This window comes from Phacochoerus africanus, chromosome 9 (genome assembly GCF_016906955.1).
Source record: "Phacochoerus africanus isolate WHEZ1 chromosome 9, ROS_Pafr_v1, whole genome shotgun sequence".
Taxonomy (NCBI): domain Eukaryota; kingdom Metazoa; phylum Chordata; class Mammalia; order Artiodactyla; family Suidae; genus Phacochoerus; species Phacochoerus africanus.
Genome location: NC_062552.1, coordinates 21,613,185 through 21,637,271, shown reverse-complemented (window position 1 = coordinate 21,637,271; position 24,087 = coordinate 21,613,185). Strand labels below are relative to the sequence as shown.

General features: G+C 42.7%; 3 protein-coding genes and 2 non-coding genes across 5 annotated transcripts; 4 read left to right on the top strand and 1 right to left on the bottom strand.

Moving 5' to 3' along the window:
* The first annotated feature begins 11,101 nt into the window (after positions 1-11,101).
* TRNAG-GCC (transfer RNA glycine (anticodon GCC)) lies at positions 11,102-11,172 on the top strand. Its single transcript has one exon. It is a non-coding gene; the product is annotated as a tRNA-Gly (tRNA).
* A 374-nt stretch (positions 11,173-11,546) lies between these two features.
* Positions 11,547-11,618, top strand: TRNAM-CAU (transfer RNA methionine (anticodon CAU)). The gene has a single exon. It is a non-coding gene; the product is annotated as a tRNA-Met (tRNA).
* Positions 11,619-16,945: 5,327 nt separating this feature from the next.
* Positions 16,946-17,476, bottom strand: LOC125136221 (histone H2B type 1-K-like). The gene has a single exon (XM_047796918.1). The coding sequence runs from the start codon at positions 17,368-17,370 to the stop codon at positions 16,990-16,992; it is 381 nt and encodes a 126-aa protein (XP_047652874.1). The 5' UTR covers positions 17,371-17,476; the 3' UTR covers positions 16,946-16,989.
* A 196-nt stretch (positions 17,477-17,672) lies between these two features.
* On the top strand, positions 17,673-18,133 carry LOC125136205 (histone H2A type 1). Its single transcript, XM_047796903.1, has one exon. It carries the CDS (start codon positions 17,688-17,690, stop codon positions 18,078-18,080), a length of 393 nt encoding a protein of 130 aa, XP_047652859.1. The 5' UTR covers positions 17,673-17,687; the 3' UTR covers positions 18,081-18,133.
* Positions 18,134-19,130: 997 nt separating this feature from the next.
* On the top strand, positions 19,131-19,613 carry LOC125136201 (histone H3.1). Its single transcript, XM_047796898.1, has one exon. It carries the CDS (start codon positions 19,144-19,146, stop codon positions 19,552-19,554), a length of 411 nt encoding a protein of 136 aa, XP_047652854.1. The 5' UTR covers positions 19,131-19,143; the 3' UTR covers positions 19,555-19,613.
* The last annotated feature ends 4,474 nt before the right edge of the window (positions 19,614-24,087 follow it).

The window sequence follows — 24,087 nt, the reverse complement described above, 5'->3', positions numbered from 1 at the left end:
GAATACCCAAGGGATAGGCCTTGTTAAGGACTTGAGTTTACATATTTTAATAATTTAATTCTAAATTGCTTTATTCTGACTGCTCTTAGGAAGAACTCTTATGATGACTTTCTCAAATAAAATGTTATTGACAGAAAACTACACTTATTTCCTACTGCTTAAATATAGTCATTGCCCAAGTCCTAAGCACTGGTCCATTATGATCCCCTAATACAGTGTAACCTTGAAATATTTAAAGTCTCAAGCTTTATAGCACTGGTTTGTGGACTTGGTGAAGAGCTCATCAAAGTGCTGAGGAAAATACTTGCATGCAATGAATTGGTTATTTGGCAGATTTGATGAATAGTTGCACTGTAATGGTTTTGCTTCTGAATCAATACTGCTTCTCTGAGTTCCCATCTTGGCTCAGTGGTTAACGAATCCGACTTCGGAACCATGAGGTTGCAGGTTCCATCCCTGGCCTTGCTCAGTGGGTTAAGGATCCGCGTTGCCCTGAGCTGTGGTGTAGCTCAGATTCAGAGAAGATCTAGCATTGCTGTGGCTCTGGCCAGAGGCTACATCTCCGGATTAGACCTCTAGCCTGGGAACCTCCATATGCCATGGGAGCAGCGTAGAAAAGGGGGGAAAAAAAAAAAATATATATATATATATATATACTGCTTCGCTATCCTTTTTTATCTAATTATTTCTTCTACAAAATATACTATAAAGTCAAAAATATGATAAATATAAAAAAGCGGATCTTAAAACTTTAACATGCATCAAAACTACCTGGAAGACTCTTAAAATTCAAGATCACTGGGTGTCACCCCACCTACATTCCCAGAGTTTCTAGGTCAGTGGGTCTGGGGGGAGGGGAATTGCATCGCTAATGAGTTCCCAGATAATACTGATCAGGGACAACTTTAAGGACTGCTACCCTAAGATTAAAATGAACAAAGATGTTTTGCTGATGTTGGGGGTCAGGGTGGGTCCTCCCCAGAAATGCCGCAAAGGTGTAGTGATTATTTTGAGTTGAAGTTGCTTGAGAAGCAGCAGATGCAAAAAGGAATCTGACACTCCTCTGTCCCCTCGAAAACAGAGTAAATCTCTCCCATAAAAGGTGCACGCCCTACATCTGGAGCTAGAAGGACACCTTGATCACCAGAGATAGGGAATTCAGGGCTGAGAAGTCTGTATAAACAAACTGAAAATGAAACATACAAGTTATTGGCCTCAGTTCTAGGATTCATCTATTTAGAGGTACACTGTAAAACAAAAACGCTTCTGCAGAATAATGACTAGAGAGAGAATGGAGGAATCAGAACACCATGCCTCTTGAAAAGTTACTGAAGTCATAGATTTGTTTAACATGAATTAGAAAATGTTTTGTCAAATTATGATGCAATAGTTCTCTTCACATATTTGAAGGGCAGTCATGCAGAGTATTGTTTGTTCCATAAAGAATAGAATTCATATTAATGGGTAAAAATAAAACCAGTTTTAATATAAGGAAAGGATTCACAATTAAAATTTATATTATGCCATGATGAAATAGTTAAACATTTCTGGCAATGTGGGAAAACAGAAACCTCTATAAAACAGAGATTGAAATAGTCTACATAATGCTTTTCCACTTTAAATTCTGTTTTGGAAATTTTCTGTAGCTAAATCATATTTGCTGTAACCATTTCTGTTAATGACCAAAAGAACACAAGTAGACACAGATTAAATAATAGATATAATCAAGCCTTTGGGAAAATGTCCCATTGATTCTTGTGGCTTCTAAGGAAAGAGCTAGTTGGAAGCTACTCTTGTTGCTGGAATTTGGCCTCTGTCTGCCAGTGCCGAATTGAAATGCAGAGACAGAGTTTTGGGTAAGAGAGAAAAAAATAGCTTTATAGCTTTGCCAGGCAAAGGAGGGTCACAGCAGGCTACTGCCCTAAAGACTGGGCCCCCCATTAGAAAGAATTGGGAGGAGTTTTATAGTAAAAAGGAGAAAAACAGGCTTTCAGATAGGAATCAGGATTGGAACAAACATGTATTCTTCTTTCTTTGGGGGAATCTTAGTCATCAAAGCTGGAGTCAGGAGATCCAGGTATGATCATGATGGTGGGCTTCTGGGTTATTGCCTAGAATAACAGTACTTGTAAAAAGGGTGTATTGATCAGAGATTAGAACAAACCAGGAAAGTTCCTGAAAAACATCATGTGCTAATAATCTTTAACCTATAGGCAATTGTGCTCAGGGTGCCTAATCTTTAGCTTTCAGGTGATTGTGTTTAGGGTTCAATTAAGCCAAGGAGAAGGACAAGGAAGGACTAAGCTGTCCTTGACTGTTCCTCCCTTGTCTTCTCATCCCCTCCCTTCCCTGATCATCGACTGTCTGAACCTGTCCCTAGCAACTCAGGGAAGGTCATGATGGCTAAAGCTGAACAAGGCCCATTTCCTAATAACAAGAAATGGGGGACATGGAAAGGCTCTTGCACCCAAGAGCCCCACACGGCCGTGTCCAGTTTCACTCTGACTCAACATCTGGGAGTTAACACTGGAAAAAATGGAAAAGCTTGAATGAATAAATACCTCTAGGGAGATAGGATTTTCAATCCTGAAGTGAAATTGGACTACCTGGTTTGTAAGATCATTTCTAACCTAGAAAGTCTGTGGCTGTGTCAATTCCAATATAGGGGGAATCTTGTTAAATATGTATTTAAAAAAACCTTCCTGAAGACAAAATTTGTGATATAATGGAATATTTAAATAAAGAATACAGTGAAATTTATTCTCTCACAGTTCTGGAGGTCAGAGTTCTGAAATTAGGTAAGGTCATACTTCCTCTGGAAGCTGTGGAGACTTTGGGGGTGGGGGTGGGGTGTTGGGATGGCGTCCTCGCCTTCTTTGGTTTCTGGTGGCTGCTGGCGTGCCTAGGCGTCCTTGACTTGTGGTTGCATTACTCTCATTCATCTCTGCCTCTGTTTTCATATCTCCTCCTCTGTGTGTGCCTCAGTCTAATCTCCCTATGCCTCTCTCTTATAAGGCTTATAGGATGGCTCATCTTATATGATGGCTTTTAGAGCCCACCCAGATTATCTAAGATAAATTTCTCATCTCAAAGTTGGTGACTAATCACATCTTTTGCCATATAAGGTAACATTCAGAAGTTCTGGAGATTATGAGGTAGATATATCTTTTTTGGGGGGGGGGTCATTATTCAAGCTACTACATCATCTGTAATGTTGAGGGTGATACAGCCCATCATCCCCTGAAAAAAGAAGCTTTGGAAGATTATCTTCCTTCTAGGACCTGAAAACTGTGTTGAGTGGCCATACTCACTGCATATGGAAGTTCCCAGGCTAGGGTTTGAATCAGAGCTGCAACTGCCAGCCAGAATCCAACCCCACCTCCATAAAACCTGAGAGTGGGAGCCATGTGGCAGAGTAGTTCTCTTGGGTGCCCATTCCCCACTGCTCTCTGCTCAGGCACCACTTCCCAATAAAGTCTTTTGCTTTGTCAGTACATGTGTTTCCTCAGACAATTCATTTCCAAGAGTTGGACAAGAGCCCATTCTCAGACTCTGGAAGGGGTCCCCCCTTCCTGCAACACCATGAGAGATGTTTGGAGGGAAAAGGGGACTTAAAGCATGTAACTGTCAGGAAGAAATTTTCCTCTGCCCTCCTAGGTTCTTGTGGCTGGTCTAAGAATTAAACCGACATGAGACAAATTAACAGGGGAAAATCAAATTTAATAACATGTATACAGAGGAGAGGCCCAGGAAAACTAACTTGCCAAAATGGCCAAAGCCTTCTTCTCAAATACCTTAGCTAAAGATAAAAAGGATGTTGAGGGTGGGGCAAGTCTATTATGGGAGATTGCTGGGAAAGGCACAGGAAACAAAGGTGATTATGATAGAGATTTAAGTCATTGTCTTTTCCATTGATAACAATTTCTAGGGATATGGTCACCCACCTCAGAGGCAGAGAGGGAGACACCCTTATGAATAAATATTTTCCTTAAATATGTAAATGTTCCTTATAGAAGGGCAACTCCTACTTGATTTTTCAGAGCCCTTTCCATATCTGCTGTTTCCCAGAAAATAACCAGCTTATAACAAGTAATATGCCAAAGAGCCATATTTTAGGGTGGCAAATTCTGTTCCCCTACATTGCAACAAATGTGGGCTAGGTGTGGTGCAGGGCCTGAGATCAGAGCCCATTGTTTCTGCATGACCCAGCAAATGTTTGTTTACCAAACCTTACCAAACTGCAGACCAGGAGAAGCTCTGAAAACTGAGTAAAAGTTACCCTTCTGAAAGAGACATTTACGTTAATAAGGGAAATCTCCACTTGGAAGCATGTCTCCCTCTCTGTATCAGGAATAGCAAGATAGCCAAAGCTCTAGGTATTTTTATCACTGGCGAAAGAACTGACCTAAAGGCATAGCAGTCATACCCCCTGGCTTACCATGCTTTGCCGAGAAGCCCTCCCATAATTGGCTCCCCTCCTCAACCCGCCCCCCCCATATGGAAAAGGTATTTGAGGTGGAGGCTTGACCCATTTTGGAGAGTTACTCATTTCCCATTACACAGGTGGCATACATGTTATTAAATGTCTCTTTGTTTTTCTCCTGTTAATCTGTCCCTTTTATTACAGAGGTGTCTAAGCCAAGAACCTAGAAGGGGAGAGAGAATATTTTTCCTCCCCCACTGGCGTGACAGTTGGTGTGCCTTCATGGAGTGAGTAAGAAAGTGGGAGACAGATTATAGGTAGAGGTATTGAAACCACACAACTCAGGTTGGGACTCAAACCCACTGTTTTTTGTTGTTGTTTGTTTGTTTGTTTTCCCACTTTTTAGGGCTGCACATCAGCATATGGAAGTTCCCAGGCTAGGGGTTGAATCAGAGATACAGCTGCTGGCCACAGCCATAGCAACTCAGGATCCGAGCCACATCTGCAACCTACACCACAACTCACTGTGCCAGATCCCTGACCCACTGAGCGAGGCCAGGGATGGAATGAACGAGAATCCTCATGGATACCAGTCAGGTTCATTTCCCCTGCAACACAATGGGAACTCCCCACTGTTTTTTAATTAAAATCACATACCTGGTCTTAGGACTTACTGAAGTTCAGGTTCTTTATGTCTCAGCACAGAAGGAATTCAGCAAGAGGCAAAATGATAAGCAAGAAGCAGATTTATTGAAAGAGATAGACAGGCCATCTTGGAAGGCGAGAACACCCTGGGAGATACACATTCCAAAGACAGAGTGTGATCTGTCTCAAAAGATGAAAGTGACCCTGAGAGAAACACACTTCACAGATGGAGAGTAGGCTACCTCAGAAGACAAGAAGCCCTGAAATACGGAGTGGTTAGTTTTCATGGGCTGGGTAATTTCATAGGCTAAGGAGTATGAGGATTATTCCAACTATTTTGGAGAAGGGGCAGAGATTTCCAGGAATTGGGCCACCACCCACTTTTCGGCCTCTTATGGTTGGCCTTGGAACTGTCATCGTACCTATGGTCACGTCACTTAGCATGCTGATGTAGTACGATGAATGTATAATGGGGCTCAAAGTCTACTGGAAATCAAATAATCCACCCATCTTGGACCTAGTTGGTTCTAACCTGTTATTGTGGTGTCCTTAAGGGCTATGTCATTCTTTAAGGCCTGTGACCTGCCCATTTCCTTCCTGTTTCAGTATAAAGAGGGATCAGAATACGCCACCCCCAAAGATGCCATTTAAACATATATATTATTTTGAGATGACGGCAATTGAGAATCAACAATATAACTAGATAGGGTAGGAGGTCCCTGGAGAAAAAGAACTAGACATAGCTTTCTTGACATAAGATAAGCCATTTTTGTTATAAGCTGTTGCCTCAGAATCATACCCTTGCCTCACTTGCTCAAATAGAAACCAATTACTCTTATTTAAGTTTCAGCAGAAAGCTGCAAAGAGGAAAAAAAAAAAAAAAAAAAAAAATGCAGGGAGTTCCCGTTGTGGCGCAGTGGTTAACGAATCCGACTAGGAACCATGAGGTTGCGAGTTCGCTCCCTGCCCTTGGTCAGCGGGTTAACGATCCGGCGTTGCCATGAGCTGGGGTGTAGGTTGCAGATGCGGCTCGGATCCCGCGTTGCTGTGGCTCTGCCATAGGCCGGCGGCTACAGCTCCGATTCAACCCCTAGCCTGGGAACCTCCATATGCCGCGGGAGTGGCCCAAGAAACAGCAACAACAACAACAAAAAAGACAAAAAGACAAAAAAAAAAATGCAAGAACTAGTTAGAACCAACTAAGCCCAAGATGGTGGAAGATCTGACTTTCAGTGGACCTTGAGGCTTATTATATGCTCATTAGACTACATTAGCATGCCAAATGACACACCTGCCAAGGCCATGCCAGTTGATGTTTGCCTGACAACTGGAAAAGCCTATACAAGGATTGAAAAAGAAAGTAACCACAGTCCCAGACCACACCTCTGTTCCCTGCTAAGTCACAAATATTCCTCCCACCCTTTCCAGTTCCCTCCTTTTGCTAAGTTCCCATTTCTCCATTCTTTGGCAATTGAATAAAACTTGTGCTGTTCCAGTCTCACAAATCCAATGGGAAAAACAAACTCCCTGGCTGAAATAAGGGATCTCCGGCTGGGCTAGGACCCCAGTGCTATTCCAGGCAACCAACCAGACAACAGTTTTGTGATCCAAGCCTGCTTGCCCTTGAACAGGTCTCAGTAATCAGTGACTTAAATGGAACAAAAGAAGGCAGAAACCGAGGAATGTTATCAAGCAAGAAAAGTAACAATAGCAATGATAGTAAATCAGTTATAGGGACTTCTGGTACTGTTTCATGATAAATATTAGCACAAAGCATTTTCTTGAGCTGTCTTGAAGAATTTAAACACCTCTCATTCTTGAGTGCACAACCGCCAGATCAACTGGCGCCTAAGGGAGATGATTTTGACTTTTTCTGACCCTTGTGACTCCAATACACTAAAGCTTGGATTCTTCTGAACTTTGCCCCAATTCTATGCTGAATTCTCTGCTCAAGTCCCTTCATGAATATGCATATATCCTTAGCTTAAAATTTAGCCAGTTTTGCTTTCAGGGAGACACTGGTTTGGGAAAATATCCCCAATGTTCTCCTTAGTTGTTGCAATCAATACATCCTTCTTTCTCCCAGTCTTTGGCATGGTTGTGACTTTTGGCTTGACACCTACCAAGAGGTGAATCCAGTTTTCAGGTATCCACAGGCATAGAAAGAAACCTTGGAACTTCCCTTTTCTGGCTAAAAGCAGAACTCCTAAGATATGACTACTCTACTACCCTAAATCCCTTCTCAGGGAGAACTTTAGGGCCACGAAGATGGAAATTCAGCACCAAGATGAGCCTGCACAAAGATACTTTACTAAAATTGCTGTTCTGTTTTATTAATTTTCCCATATATTTTCTTCCCATAATTTACTAGAGTCTGAAGCCCCTCTTTTCTTTATCAAGCCATTTCTCCACAACTTTACTCTTTGTGAAAATGGCATATCAGGTTCTGAATCTAACAATTTCCTTGACTTTTTCATTTTTCTATAGCTCTCCCCATGCACATAAAATTAAAAATAAAATGTTATGCCTTTTTATCTGTTAATGTCTGTTTTCAGTTTAATTTAGACATCCCAGTTACTGAACCTAAGAGGGTAGAGGAAAATTTTTCTTCGTTTATAGGTAGGTTGGGGCACTGTAGGGTTTATCCTTTACAGTGGGTAAGAGGGTGCCACTAGGAGGTTTGAGTAGAGGAAGAACATCAGAGACTATGATACAAGCAAGGCAGAAGCAGGGAGAGCAGTTAGGAGGTGTTATAATAATTTAGGTAAGAAATGCTGGTGGCTTGGACCAGGATGGTAATGACAGAGTGATGATGAGAAGTGGGGAGATTGGGAGTATATTTTAAAAAGACAGCTGACACCGTTTGCTGATAAATTGGACATGGCCTGTGAGAGACAGAGAGGAGTCAAGGATTAAGTCCAGTTTCAGGACATCCTCTTGGAAACTGAAACATCTCTGACTCGAACCTAGCCTAAACCCAGATTGGTACTTGAAACCACAGTTTTTTTTAGAATCAGCCATCTGGTATCTGGATTTGCTGAGGCTCAATTTCTTTTGTCTCAGCACAGAAGGAATTCAGTCAGAGACAAAATGATAGGCAAGAAATAGATTTAATAAGATAGGACACTTGTGAGGGATCCAAGTGGGCAGGCGGAGGAGGATCTACCCTGAGAATTAGGTGGTCAACATTTTTATAATTCAAGGAAAGTGAGGAGTGGAAAAAGACTGCCTTCTTCCTCACTCTTTGAGTAGAAAGAAGAGTAGGCCTCAGGCTTACATCCCTAGCTCCTCCTTCATATTGGGTCAGAGAGTATTTGACCCTATGACGTCAAACTAGGACTGTCACGGCATTTATTCAAATCAACAGAAGGGTGGTTAACATATGCTAAAGTGTGTTAAATCATCTCAGGTTTCCATATAACGAGGGTCTCCTACTTTGGAATGTGGTCTTTCCCTTGAATTCCTGTCCTTGGTCCCATGAATCATTATCTTGCTAAACTTGAATGCAGGCCTCATATAATCTTTCACTTAATGACCTGAGGCATTTCATGCTTTTATTTATGGTTTTATAGGCTGCTTCATTCCACTATGTTCTGATGTCTTTCTTGAGCAATTATTAACTTAACAGTGGTCTCCCAAAATTTCCAAGTTTCCCTCTCTATCTCCGGTCCTCTACTTGGACTTCTACAACTACCTGTGTAACTATCCTACACTATCATCTTCTCAAGTCTGCAAGGAAGACTGCGAAGGGGAGCAGAATATACAACTCCAGAATATGCCACTTTGGCATATTGATTATATTGAATTAAAGGTAATTAAGGAACAGTTAGGGTAGGGGGGAGTCTTACATGTCTGAAGCAAAGTCCTAGAGCGATGGGCAGCAGACAGCGGGCAGGACATAGCAATGGCCTTCACTCCCAGGGAAGAGGGAGACAACCAACCAGCAGATTGGCTCATCGGTTGCCCAGGAAAGCAGCAGAAGGGCGATACCCTCACTGCCCCTTTGATAAACTACCAAGCTGGAGATGTTCTGATCTAAACTTAAGAATAATCACTAGCTGGGGCCAGGGCAAGTACATAGGCATTTACTGATTAGGCTCTAAAATTAAGAGGGAAGTTCAGTCAGGTAAGTAAGGTATAGTGAAGCAGGCTCTGGTTGAGGAGGGGATGAACAAGAGAACAGCCATCTTGGGTGGCCTAACCATAAAAGGTGTGTGGGGTGGGGGGCAAGGCAGGCATATAGAGCTTTGGGCATGGTTTTAAGGAGTGCAGTTTCATCTATTCCTAGTTACACATTAGCTCCCATCCACCCATACCTAACCTAAGCTGAGCTGCAAGTAGGGCTTTCTTAAAGGAGGCACTGCAGTTCCTGAAGAGGCTATGGCCGTAATGAATGAATGAGTAGCACAGAGAGGATGGTGCTTAATGAAAACCACCTTTTAAGTTAAAAGATGGAAAGCAGAGACCCTAGAACTGCTGGATCAGGGGCTCTTATCCTAGACTCCAAACGTGAAATCAAATGCAAACATGCGTGTGTACAGGCTTAAGGAGTTTGTCCAGATCATTCATCATTTCTTGCAGGGATCTGTGAACCCACATGTTAAGAATCCCCCACCCTAGACTTTTAGGGGAGATGGTTAGAAACAGAAGACAAGCGCCTTTGGCTTTGAGCAATGGTGAGCTTTTAAAGATGTGTTTAACTTGTGAGTTTAGCCCTTATGACTGTGTTGAGTCAGCAGAATTTCACAGAAAAAGAAAGGGGCCGTCAGGAAAATTTGTGCTTCAAAGGAGATTTATAGCGCACTCTTTTCGAGGTGTTCCATTCTGATTCTCTGAGAGCTATTTTATAACTCTGTAAATTGTAGATAACTGATAGCAGTAGAAAATAATTTCTGTCTATAGACATTCAAATTAATTCTGTTTCTTGGTGGAACACTTTGTTCTTCCCCAGTCCAGTCCCGCTACTAACCTCCAACTGTGTAAAAGCCCATTTGGGCCTTATTTACACTTTGATTTCAATATTCCTGATCAATAATTGGCGTCCATTCTTTGAATTCGCCTTTGAACTTGAAGTAACACTTCATCAGTTATCTCACTAATGAATTACATAATATCTTTTTTAAAGGGGTTCATTTTTATATTACTACGAAAGTCATGATTGTATATTTTGGGGGGAAATTACCCCTTAATTTGACCTTTGTTCTCCATTTGACTGGATGGAATATCTAGTGCCACCTCCATAACCATGGCAACTGAAGCATAAGGCAAACCCACAGAATTCCTCCCCTCCTAACCAGCCCCAGCAGAATTCCTAGCCCCAACCCTGCTTAGCTTCCAAGGTCGCACCATATCCAGTGCGATCAGGGTGGTCTGGCGTAGGCAAGGCCATGGAATTCTTAAAGCCCCACTGCATGCCTAGAGGGGAACATAACTAGGCTCCTTTCCCTTCCACTTCCCTCTTGTTCCTCCCCTTCTTCCTTTTGCTCCCTTACCCCCACCCCTTTCCCTTTTCTTCTTCCTTCCAGCCCCAACCCCTTTTTCCACCTCCCCTACCTTCCAGAACCCGCCCAGACATGGAGGCCCTCCGCATACACAATCTATCCCCCGCCTCGGAAGCAAATTGAGGGATTAAGCATCCAAGGCTTGCAGGGACTCTAGAAAGTTCAGAGCCCTGGAGCACTCCGCAGGTAGTTACCCAGGGCCGCGTGGCAGCTGCAGAAAACATCCGGAGACTGGAAGGGCAAGGGCGCCCGCGACCCAGGGGCCGAGGGGCTAGCATCGCGGGAGTGCTGAGACGCGCCTGGGAAGAGCGGCCCATGTCCTGGCCAGCCTCCGGAATCGCAGGGGGACGCTCTGAACTTGCGGAGGAAGGGAGGGTTTCCTGAAAAAAAAGTAAGAAGGAATATCGCCAAGGTCTACTCCTTAAGAGCGAAAAACTAATTATTTTGGAAAGGAAACATGGATTGTTTCAATAGAGTGACATAGATAACAGGTAAAAGCTATTTGCAAACTGAGCAGGAGTTTGAAATGTATGCATTGGTGGTTCAGTGGTAGAATTCTCGCCTGCCACGCGGGAGGCCCGGGTTCGATTCCCGGCCAATGCAGGAGTGTGTTTTTTGATTCCTCCCTCCAATTTTGAAAATTCTGATATTAAAGTCGGATACTTACCTTTTTGAATTTTGACCTAGTTGTATATTTTGTGACCTTAAGACCTAGAGTCACTTCTGCTAGGTGAAAGGGACGGGCTGGCTACGAGCTGTTTCCCTAATGGGAACACCGAATTTTCTACGTTCAGAAAATATGGCCATTCTGCTCTGGATTCATTCCTCTGTTTGAAGCATGAGTAAAGCTGACGAATGGCCTTTGAGAGAAACAACAACAGCAGGAAAAAAAAACCCGTATTTTCAGCTGATAAAAACAGTAGCCCTTAAGTAAACATATAATAAAAGGATTATTTCTGACTGCTAAGCGTGTGTCTAGCAGAGTGGCGCAGCGGAAGCGTGCTGGGCCCATAACCCAGAGGTCGATGGATCGAAACCATCCTCTGCTAAGTCTTTTTCTCCTTGAAAGCAGGAAAAACGTGGGCAGCTCATCGGTATATTTTCCTCCCAAGAAAAAATTTGAGACGAAAATAATTCACATATCAGAAAGACTATCAGATGCGCTGTCCCAGCAAAGAAGTAATATTAACCCATCGACTGAAAGATCTCCATCTTTACCTATCATATAGTAAACAAGAATTTGTATTGAGTTAAAAAGGACTATATACAGTTAATTTCAGTTTCAGAGATAAATGAAGTTGGTGCTTAGCATAACAGTTCTCAACAATCTCTCCCCCTATTCTGTTTTCCTCCTTAGCACGTATCACTATGTAGTATATAGTGTATTTTATTTATCCATTTAGTATTTTCTCCTCCATTGGCATGTAAATTCAAAAGAACAGAGTTTTGTTTGTTTTGCCATTGTGGTTTTTATAGTGTCTACAACACGGCCTGCCACATCTTAGCATTGGTCTTTTGTTAAATACATTAAAAGCAACAATTTCTATTTTCTTTCTGTCTTTCTTTTTTCCTTTTTTTTTTTTTTTTTGGCCCTGCCTGTGGCATGTAGCAGTTCCCAGGCGTGGAGTTCGATAGGAATCGAATCTATGCCACAGCAACAACCCAAGCCTCTGTAGTGACAACACCAGATCCTTAACCCAGTGTGCCACAGAACTCCCAAAAACTACAATTTCTAATACACCAAACACCAGTCTTCGATGTTATTCTTTGCTTATCGATTCGCCTTTTAAGAAATTACAGAAGAGTACAAAAATGACCACAAAGAATCCATCTACTATTTAACGTTATGATATATTCACTACAAACTTTTTCATAATTAAGGAAAACAAACAAACAACAGCACATAAAATTGAAGTATTCTTCAACTGCATCCCAATCCTAATACCTCCTTTCTCAGGGCAGTTCTATCATGATTTTAATGTGTATCTCTCTTTTTTTTTATTGATACTTTTTATTTGCACAGAGTCTGGGAACAATTGCTTTTAAAGTTTTCCTTTAAATGACACAATGCTTATTTTTAAAAGCATTGACTTACAGTTATCCACACGAATGGATTTCCTTTACAATACTGTTGATTTTGAGTCCATTTCTATGTATTATTCCGTAATCAAACATATGAGCATACTTAATGTTTACACAAACATCTGCAATGGGAGGCCAAATGGCCATATTTGACTTTCAGTCGGTTTTAAATGAAGGCAACTTAGTTTTTTTATCAACCTGGAAATATAGGTTTTAGAAATTCTGTCATCAAAGTTATTTCAGCAACTGTATTTATTTATTTTTTCCACATCAAAGTCCCATCACAGTAAAGAATGACAAGATTCAGTTTAGGTGCCAGGTGAGAGCTCATTTCATTTTCAATCTTGCTTACATATATGTCCATGGCAAATATGATTTTCATCTGGAGATGATTTCTAAAACACTGTTCTCCATAACAAGCTTTCTAATCTCATAGATCACCAGAGGCACATGCGATTAATCTGAAGGGGAAATTTTACCAAGAAAAATGAAACATTATTCACCATTTTCTCCTGGATTCTATTTAAGAAATACACTTTCAGTTTGTTCTTGGGTATTGTAAGCATAGATTAAACATCTTCTCAAAGTGGTAAATTCATGCTACCTCCTAATCTTCTACAAGGCACTAATTCTGCTCTCTACATGAAGAATTTCTTATTGCCATGCATAAACATGAAAAGAGGACAGCCATGTTACAAGAGTGTCGACAAAAAATGTAATCTTAAAAGATTACATTCCTTCTTGATCTTGTAAAGGGGCCGTGATGAACCATGATTCCTCACTCACTACAGTTTGTATGTGTAGATCTGGATTGTGTAAACTGTCAATAATAAGTCATTTAATGTACAGTCTTCCATCTCAACAAACTTATGTAACTGTGTTTTGTCTTTTAAAAGGCAGAACAGTTCTTGGCACATTCTGAGATGCTATTCTCGGGTTACAAGCCTCAGTTTGGTTTGAATACCATTTTCTATTTCTTTCTTAGATTGACTGATTAATTTTTATGTTGACAGTTGCCAATTTAGAGTATTCCTTATTAAAATGCAAATCCTCTTGAAAATTTGAAAGACTTGCTGACCCTGGGCCTGCAGCCCCAGCTGGCAACAAAGCGAAATCTTATTGTGTAGGCTTTGTAGCCTTCCATTTTCTGCCATTCCCACTGGTCCTCTTAATTTGCACACGTTAGCTGGCACTTATCAACAACCTTGTGCTGTGGTTGTTTGTAGAGCATATTAAGAGAACATGAAACATGCTATTAAAACTGGGAAGATGAAATACAGCATCAGAACTCTTTGTGCTTCAAGAAAAATAGCAAAGAGCACACTGCAGCCAGTTCTGTTTTTACCTGCTCTGTCCTCATGAGCATTGGACCCCTAACCTCTAGTTTAGGGAACATCACAACCATCTCTTTAGCTGCTGCTAAAGCTGAATGTAGACATTTTATGAAAGACAATTTGAATAGAAGGATCAGTCAAATTATGGGAAAAAAAAAAAAAAAGACCTTAAATGATGTTGTGGACTGAATTGCATTCCCTCAAAATTCGTTTGTTTCAGCCCTAAACCCAGTGTAACTCTGTTTGGAGATAGGGCCTTTAAAAAAGTAATTAAGGTTAAGTGAGATCATAAGGGTAGGGTCCTAATCCAATAACACTGGTATCTGTAAGAGGAAAAGACTCCAGGGGAACAGATGCACAGAAAAAAGACAATGTGAGGACACAGCAAGAGAGCCATCTGCAAGCCAAGGAGGGAAACCAATCCTGCCAACACCTTGGACTTCTGGCCTCCAGAAGTGTGAGAAAATAAACTTTTGTTAAGATACCCAGCGTGTGGTATTTTGTTGTGGCCATCCTAGAAAACTAACACAAGCATTTTTTGTTTGTGTGGCCACACCTTTCGCATGCAGAGGTTCCCGGGCTAGGGATGGACCCCCAAGCCACAGCAGTAACCAGAGCCACAGCAGTGACAATGCCAGATCCTTAGCCACTGAGCCACTAGGAAACTCCCAAGCATTTTAATAAGATTTATTCTTTGGATTTAGGCAATAGAAACTATCAGGGCAGGACTAGGAGACAAAAACATTTGGAAAGGAAAGAAAAAGTCCACCTGCAAAGAGGTCAAGAGTCAGACTTTGGAAATCAGATTGTTATGATCATTATACAACTACAGATGTGATAAATTCATTTGAGTAATAAAAAAAATTTTTAAAAAGTCAGACTTTGGGGAAAACACACACACATACACACAAATATTTGAAATGGTGAAGAGCAGTTGTGTTTGTGTGTGTTGCGGGGGGCAGCTACAAAATGGCTGAGGTTAGCAGGTGTACATTGACCTGTTCATGGTGGAAAAACTGTAACTTTAATCACATGATAATCATAATTTCAAGTCCTGACGCAGCTTCAAAGAATGGTCTAGCAAAAGTCATTTTTTCATTAGGCATTTCGGTTTACATAAAACATTCAATTTTTTATTACTTCGAGGACCAGAACTAGTGTGAGAATAACCCTATTGTTTTTTATTTATTTTAAGGTATATAGCATTTTGATTTTTGACTCCTTTTTATTTGGACAGCTCTGACCAGACCACAAAACAATACCTCTCTCCATCTCTCACATACACACAAGTAACTCTTGAAGAAACTAACTTAAATCCAGTGGTTAAAGGGAGACAGAAATGATCACTCTACTTATCCCAACTCAGGGTCACTAAAAACTTGAAGTTAGAATGCATTTCAGTTGGATCTGGAGAACATAACGCCTTAGTGCGGTCCTTCTGTATTCTTGCCACAAGATGGCAGAAGAGGGCAATGCTTCTTATTTCACCCACCCAAGTTAATTCTTCCTCAGATCTCTTAACAGTTAAAAAACAACAAAAAAACAAACAAACAAAAAACAAAACAAAACACCTATCTCGGAAAGAGATTAAATAATAAAAAGAGGGGATGAATATGATGCCAATGAGTTCAGCATGAAATTAGGGGATTGCTCTCCACCAAGTAGGGTATCTTGTCAGTGGGTTCTGTTGCCGGCTCCCAAGGCCTAATGTCAGAGGTACAGAAACTGGGAACAGAGGCTCATTTTAGCGGGGTGAGTAACAAACCCATATATTTTTCACAATCCATTAACCTGTTGGCATGACTTCCGGGAGGCTTGTTACCTGGGACAGGGATAAGACTGTTCCTCTGAGATAGAGTCTAAACCCACAACTTTAAGGGAAGTAACAATAGGGAAAGACAGGAAATGTTGCAGCCTGGAGTAGGGTGTGAATGTAGGAGCTTGTTACTTGCTGTTAGTGGGGAAAAAATATATATATATTTACAATAGCAATCATTTTCTGGTGAGAGGGGATGACAGGGCAGCAGAGAATGTTAATGCTTTGAACTGCAAAAAAGAATTTAGGCACTATTGAAAGATTCAGGGAAGTGGGGAAGTGAAGGACTTTTGATCATGCCTTGAAAGATTCCATTTCCTAATATTCCTAGCTAGCCCATGCTAGTATACACTCTTCTCTTAAATACTGAGTTCTCCGACTTCTATGGCAGGATTTTTAATCCTTGACTCAAAGCACTGTTAGAAAATTGTTCTCCCAGCCTAGCGAGTCCTGGCCTACCTCCCTTCCCGCGTCTCCTGATGAAACACTGGAAGAACGCGGCTTTCCCAAGTTGCCGAGTTCCTTGTTCAACATTTTAGCCTTAAGGAACTTACTTCCCTGATCTTTGTTCCCGTTGCACTTTGCATTATATCGTTTCAATTCACCTAGAATCTCCATAGACAGGGCTAATGTCACAGTACCAATTCGGTAGTGGATGGGAACCAGACACCGAGGGATTAACTTCGCCGTGATCCGATTGCAGAAGACGGAACCGTTCATTTTCACCCTTATGACTCTTGGCTCCAGAGCCTGGTGCATTCCATTCCCTCAGAAGAAGCAAGTCAAGATTTTACTTTCTAAAGAATCTCTTCAAAACTCACAACCCCGATGGTAGACAACCTAGCCAATCGCAGCCCATGGCGGGCTTTTCAAACAGTGCTGCTGCCCAATCAGAGACGGGGGGACGTTACTTTCCTTGAAAAGTGTAAACAAACGCGAAATTTTGGCTTTTGAATATCTTTTTCAAAGGGCGTCGAAGAACCCATTCCAAATTTGCATGACACTGAGCCCAAATGTTTAGCCAAGACAGCTTCAGAGGAGGGCCCTTTAAATTTTTACCCAGTTTTCCGCTCCCAAACCGGCCCCTTACTCTTGCAAGAGAAACTATAGGCAAATGCACCAGCACCACCTGTTTCTCTGAAAGGGTAGGTGGCTCTGAAAAGAGCCTTTGGGTCGGCCATGGGTGGCTCACTTGGCACTGGTGTACTTGCTGACAGGCTTGGCGCCCTCAGACACAGCGTGTTTGGCCATCTCCCCGGGAAGCAGCTGGCGCACGTCCATCTGGATGCCCGAGAACATAATGGTCGAGCGATTTTTGTAATGCGCCAGGCGCGATGCCTCGCCTGTGATGCGCTCGACGATGTCGTTAACGAAAGAGTTCATGATGCCCACGGCCTTGGATGGGATGCCTGTGTCCGGGTGGACCTGCTTCAGCACCTTGTACACGTACACCGAGTAGCTCTCCTTGCGGCTGCGCTTGCGCTTCTTGCCGTCCTTCTTCTGCGCCTTGGTCGCCGCCTTCTTGGAGCCCTTCTTTGGAGCTGGGGCAGATTTAGCTGGCTCAGGCATGGTGAAGAAAAAACCCTTGAAAAACAATAAATGAGGACAAGGACGGTCGAATCCTTTTTACCTACAAATCCGCAGGCAAACGTGATACAGTAAAGTTCTAGGTCTGATTGGCCAAAGCTAGTGATGACGTTATGTGAATATTGTCCAATAAGAACACTCATTATTAGGAAGCGCTTTTTTTTTTTTCTTGTTTAAAAATGGGATTGCAATCTTAGCCAATGGAAATGCGGATTTTTCGCTCCCAGTTGTAGCTATAAATTGTGAGTTTCTCTTCTTGCTCCTTAGTTAGTACTGGTGTAGGTTCTGGTTGCTGCATCATGTCCGGACGTGGGAAACAAGGAGGTAAAGCTCGCGCCAAGGCCAAGACCCGCTCCTCGCGAGCCGGGCTCCAGTTCCCGGTGGGCCGAGTGCACCGCCTGCTCCGCAAGGGCAACTATGCCGAGCGGGTTGGAGCTGGGGCGCCGGTGTACTTGGCGGCGGTGCTGGAGTACCTGACGGCCGAGATCCTGGAGCTGGCGGGCAACGCGGCTCGCGATAACAAGAAGACGCGCATCATCCCGCGCCACTTGCAGCTGGCCATCCGCAACGACGAGGAGCTCAACAAGCTGCTGGGCAAGGTCACAATCGCTCAGGGCGGCGTCCTGCCCAATATCCAGGCGGTGCTGCTGCCCAAGAAGACCGAGAGCCACCACAAAGCCAAGGGCAAATAAGGCCTTAATTCATACTTCAACCTCAAAGAACAAAGGCTCTTTTCAGAGCCGCCCACCATTTCTGTGGAAGAACTGAGCACTTTTGTAAAACCTACCACGAATACCTGGTTAAGTTTACAGTATGTAAAAAACGTAGTTTTCCTTCAGAATTGACCAGGCACGTGTTGACTTTAAGGTAGAGCCCTGTTTGAAGTTTACTCAATTGCAAACCCATGAACTCACCCGCCTTTATTGTCTCCCCGGGACGCATTTAGGGTGATTACTTGCTCCAGCAAATGTACTAAACCATTTTTAAAATTTGTCTCACTGGAACCCTGTGGTCCATTGGCCAACTAAAACTCCCCACTCAAAAGCTCTTTTCGAAATAGCATTTATAGGAAAACACCTAATCACTAGTCAGTGTAAACCTCTTCCCTCAGGCCTGCTGATAAGTACACAATTTACATGTTAAAGTCCAATCAGCCGTTTAATTGCATCACAACCCATTAATGAGTTCAGATAATCACTAGTATTTAGTCAAGCACACATCAAGTCTCCTCCCTTCCCTACACAACGCTGCAGCCCAGTTCTATGTTCAGGGTGCGAGAGTGTATATTGACTTTGAATGATTCATTAAAAACAGATTTTGATGTAGTGAAATGGAACTACTTTTTAGAGAAAATGATGAATACATTATTCTGCTCTAATTTTCTCCCACATCAATCTGAAAGGGGGGGGGGAGTCTCCACTGAAAATGCATTTCTTTTATAAAAATTTAAGCGCTGACCGCCACAAATTTTGGATCAAATTCCCTTTCTCCTCTGGTGAAATCTTAACGTTTGGGTCGAAAACCGTAAACTCAGACAGGAGAGTACAGCTATAATTCCTTACTGTAAAAATAGTTAAAAACATTACGGAAAATAAAACCTTTTTAGAGGCAGTAAGAACCAAACGAAGATTGGACCAAAAACCAATCAGGTTACTCCTGCAACAGCTCTGACCAATCAGGATTGGATCATGACTATAAAGTCTGGTCCTGGCATCAGATCTCCATTGCTTCTTTCGCGGCGTCAGATCTTTCTCTATGGCTCGTACGAAGCAGACCGCTCGCAAGTCCACCGGCGGCAAGGCGCCGCGCAAGCAGCTGGCCACCAAGGCGGCCCGCAAGAGCGCGCCCGCCACCGGCGGCGTGAAGAAGCCGCACCGCTACCGGCCCGGCACGGTGGCCCTGCGCGAGATCCGGCGCTACCAGAAGTCCACGGAGCTGCTGATCCGCAAGCTGCCGTTCCAGCGGCTGGTGCGCGAGATCGCGCAGGACTTCAAGACGGACCTGCGCTTCCAGAGCTCGGCCGTGATGGCGCTGCAGGAGGCGTGCGAGGCCTACCTGGTGGGGCTCTTCGAGGACACCAACCTGTGCGCCATCCACGCCAAGCGCGTCACCATCATGCCCAAGGACATCCAGCTGGCTCGCCGCATCCGCGGGGAGAGAGCGTAAAATTGTCCTTCCTAGTTTGCCTTGGACGTATTCGCTTTCTCCCTCCCAAAAGGCTCTTTTAAGAGCCACTTTCTGTTCTCACTGAGAGTGGCTGTTACGCTTGCTTCGGTCTTTAGTAAATGGGAGGTGGGGTGAGGAAAGGTTTCTAACGCGAGATTCGCCGCTTTTTGTCACTCAAATTAGGCTAAGTATTTGCCAAGGCAATATAATACCATGGTTTCTTTGCTATTCAAAGATAAAAGTTGAAAATTTAAAGGCAACAGTGTTTGCTTGCACCCTGAAAAATCGAGCTAAGGATTTCACAGTGTTGCTAAATTTGGTCTCTCTTCACCTTTGCCAAGTAGAAAGGCGGAGGAAGTTTTGGGTGAAGAAGAAATAGCTTTTAAGATTTTGCCAGGCAAAGAAGGCCACAGCAAGCTAGTGCCCTAAAGACTGCCCTCCCTTGGGGAAGAATTGCTGAGGGTTTTATAGTCTCTAAGAGGAGAAAAACAGGGTTTCAGAAAGGAATCAGGATTGGGGCAAACAGGTGTTTTTCTTTGGGGGACTCTTTGTGACCATAACAGAAACTGGCATCAGACCTTGACAAGATCCTGGTGCAATACTTGCAAAAAGGGCATATATTAATCAGGGATTAGAGCAAACTAGGAAAGTTCCTGAGATACATCATGTGCTAATAATCTTCAGCCACAGGCAATTGTGCTCAGGGTACCTAATCTTTGCTTACAGGTGATTGTATTTAGGGTGCAATACAATGAGGGAGAAGCACAAGGAAGGGCTCCAAGGTGTTCAGTTTTAAAGTCTTCATTTTTAAAAGAAGTATAAAGAATATAACTTTCCCTTAGGTGTATAAGATGCCTCCAGCGTTATGTGGATCCCTTGAGAGGGAACCAGGACTCCACCAAGGCTGTGCTGTTGTTGCTTGACTGGCTCCCTTGTCTTTGCATCCCCTTTCTTCCCTGATCAGCAATGGTCTGAACCTGCCCCGTTGGAATTAAAGAAAGGCCAGGGAGCCTGAATGAGGCCCATTTCCTAAAAACAAGAAAAGGGGGACGTGGAAAAGCTTTTGTGCCCAGGAGCCCCAAAGCGCTCCATTACAAAAGGAATCAGTCAACAGAAAAGGAACTAGGCCAACTAAGTAAACTGGGATTCAGAGCATAGATTATTAAGTCTCTCCCCTATTTAGGATGTAGAAAGTCAGGGAGCTGAGTTCTTGTTCACTTTTGTTCTCCAATGTATCTTCCAGCACATGGAAAAATAGGCACCATTCATGTTTTAATCAGTTATTAATTTGAACTATTATCCCAGGAGGGACAGAGCACATCTAGGTTAATTAAGGCAATGATGTTTTGCCTAGAATCCTAAGATACTGGGAAGACCTCAAATGTACTGACACTCGTTTTCTTTTATACAACTCCAAAAATCAATGCCAGATCTGGCTGAAGGTGTAACTGTTTACCAAGAAAACAGGGTGTTCAGACAACATTTTTGTTCTCATGAGAATTGCATTTCTCACTGTTTAGCAGCAGTACCTGGTAACCTTACAAGATAAAGCTCTTTGAACTATTTAATCTCCTTCACACCCGTTCCATGATTTGATACTACAAAATTTAAAAATTACACCTCTGGTTTTAACTTGTCAGCTTTCAGGAGCCTGGTGATGCAGACATGCACAAGAAGCAATCCACAGGCACCATGCAGAGGTAGAAGCCACAGTGAGCCCACTTGGGGCAGTAATACCCTCCACACACACCCCACTGGTGGACTTCCCTGTCTTATTGTCACTTACATGACAACACACTCCCAATTATGAAATCCTAGCTCCAGGAGAGTATTCTTCCAACTCTGCATAAACTGGCTTTAGTTATTTATTTATTTAGCCATACCCCCAACATGTGGAATTCCCAGGCCAGGGATCATACCTATGCCACAGCTAACCAGAGCCACCGCAATGGCAAGGCTGGCTCCTTAATCCTCTGAGCCACCAGGGAACTCCTTGTGTGAACCTGTTTTAAAAGTTAAATTTTGCCCCCTTTCTCTCACCATATATATATAAGGCCAAAGATTTTTGTTCTGTTCACTGTTGCATCTCTAGAATACAAAAAAAAGCCCGACTCAGGCACTTACTAAATTCTAGTTGAATAAATGTATTGTTAATTTGCTATCTTTTATTTAGCTATTATTAAATTTGCTGTCTTTTAAACACAAGATAGCCTCAGGTAGTGGTAGTCACAGAGTGCTTCCCACCTCCTGCATTAAACATTTCATCCCAGATTCTTTTTGAATTTATTTATTTATTTAGTCTTTTTACAGCCTCAGCTGCAGCACATGGAAGTCCTGGGCTAGGGGTCGAATTAGAGCTGCAGCTGCCCACCTAAGCCTACATCACAGCAAGGATCTGAGCCACATCTGCGGCCTATACCACAGCTTGCTGCAACGCTGGATCCTTAGCCCAGTGAGCGAGGCAGAGATCGATCCAAATCCTCATGGATACTAGTCAGATTCTTAACCCACTGTGCCACAACAAGAACTCCTCTTTTTGAATTCTATGAATACAATACTGATGACAACAATTATATAAAGCTCTACATTTACCAAAGTATTGTCACATATCTTTTCATATGTGAAGTTGATAATGGCTCCCTGGATTTAGACAAGGCATATATTAATACCTAACTAGCTCTAGAGGTCTGTATTTTCCAAAGATCGCCAAGTACTGGGGAGACAAAGACTGTGGATCTCAGCTTGGAATTCTTTCAAAAAACCCTCAAAGGGAAAGAGGAGATCTGGATAAGCTTCCAATGGCTGCAGAAAAATAAAGAAGGAGGAGTGATTTAAAAATAATAATAAAGAGCTGGGCAGAAAGGCCTGTTTTCCTTTAAGTGGAAAGGCAGAAGTTAGATTCTTCTAATGTTTTCCAACTCCTCAGTAAGGACATCTGCTGGGATTTGAGAGTTTTTTCTGAGACCTGAACTTCAGATCCCAGAAGTGTGCTATGGATCAGTGATGACATGTTCTATTTGAAGCCTAAGTTTGATCACAGGAAAAGTAGTTGTAGGAATTGTCCAAAAGTTATTTGATAATCTTCCCTTCAAAAAATGGAACCTAATTCCTCTTACCTTGAGTGTACGCTGGATTTAGAGACTGGTGTATAGTGAACAGAATAAGGCAAATGGAATAAAGTCAAAGTGACAGCAAGCTACTTTGGGGTACTAGGTAAAAGGTGCTGTGCTTCCTGCTTGCTCTCTCTCGGGTCACGTGCTGGGGATGGGCTGGGGGAACCCCAGCCCTCATGTTGGGAAAATATTCAGACAACCCTGTGGAGATACCTGTACCATAAGAAGCTGATGTCTTCTCCAACCCACTGAGAGCAACTACCAAGAGTCATGTGAATGAGAATTTGCAGCCCCAGTCAAACCTCATCTGACTACGGTGCCTACTGGCAGCTTCATTCTTCACTTCTCGGAAGACCCTGAACCAGAACCACCCCGTTAAGCCACTCTGATTCCTGACCATCAGAAACCGTGTGAAATAATAAACTTGTTGTTTTAAGCCACCAGCTTTTCTGGTAATTCATGCCACGAAAATAAATAACAGATGCAATAGGAAAAACAAGAACAGTTAGGAGTTATCTGATAGATTCCACCGATCTAATTTAAGGAAAAGAATAAAATACAGTAGGCGCATAACAAGAAATTCCCTCTTTCTTCTGAGGGCAAGAAACCAGTAAATGGCAAAAATAAGAGCTGAATACAAGGCTCAGTCAATCTTTTTTTTTGTCTTTTTTTTTTCTGTCTTTTTGTCTTTTTAAGGCTGCCCTTGTGGCAAATGGAGGTTCCCAGGCTAGGGGTCCAATCGGAGCTGTAGCTGCTGGCCTATCCCTAGAGCCCCAGCAACACGGGATCCTAGCCTCCTCTGAGACCTACACCACAGCTCACAGCAACACCAGATCCTTAACCCACTGAGCGAGGTCAGGGATCAAATCCGAATCCTCATGGATCTTAGTTGGGTTCGTTAACCCAAGGCTCAGTCAATCTTGAGGCTATTACTCAGTTCATACATGCTCACACTTATGCCAGGATTTCCAAGAACATCCTCTAGCTGTAATTCCAAAAGAGCAACAACCAACCAACCAACCAAACTGGAATACCACCAAAACCAAAGACACCAAATCTGAGTACTTTTAAAAAAACGAGACTTGCAGAACACCAGTGTCTTAATCTGCTGGAGCTGCTGTAACAATACCATGGACTAGGTCACTTATAAATAATAGAAATGTATTTCTTGACATTCTGGAAACTGGAAGTCGTAGATCAAGGTGCTGTCAGAGTCAGTGTCTGGTAAGAGCCCACTTCCTAATTCATTGATGGCTATTTTCTCACCTTGTGGAAGAGACAATGGGGTCTCTTTTATAGAGGCACTAACCCCATTCATGAGGGCTCCACACTTAGGACCAAACCACTTCCCAATGACCCTACCTCCAAACACCCTTACACTGGAGATTAAATTTCAACATATGAATTTGGGGAGAACAGA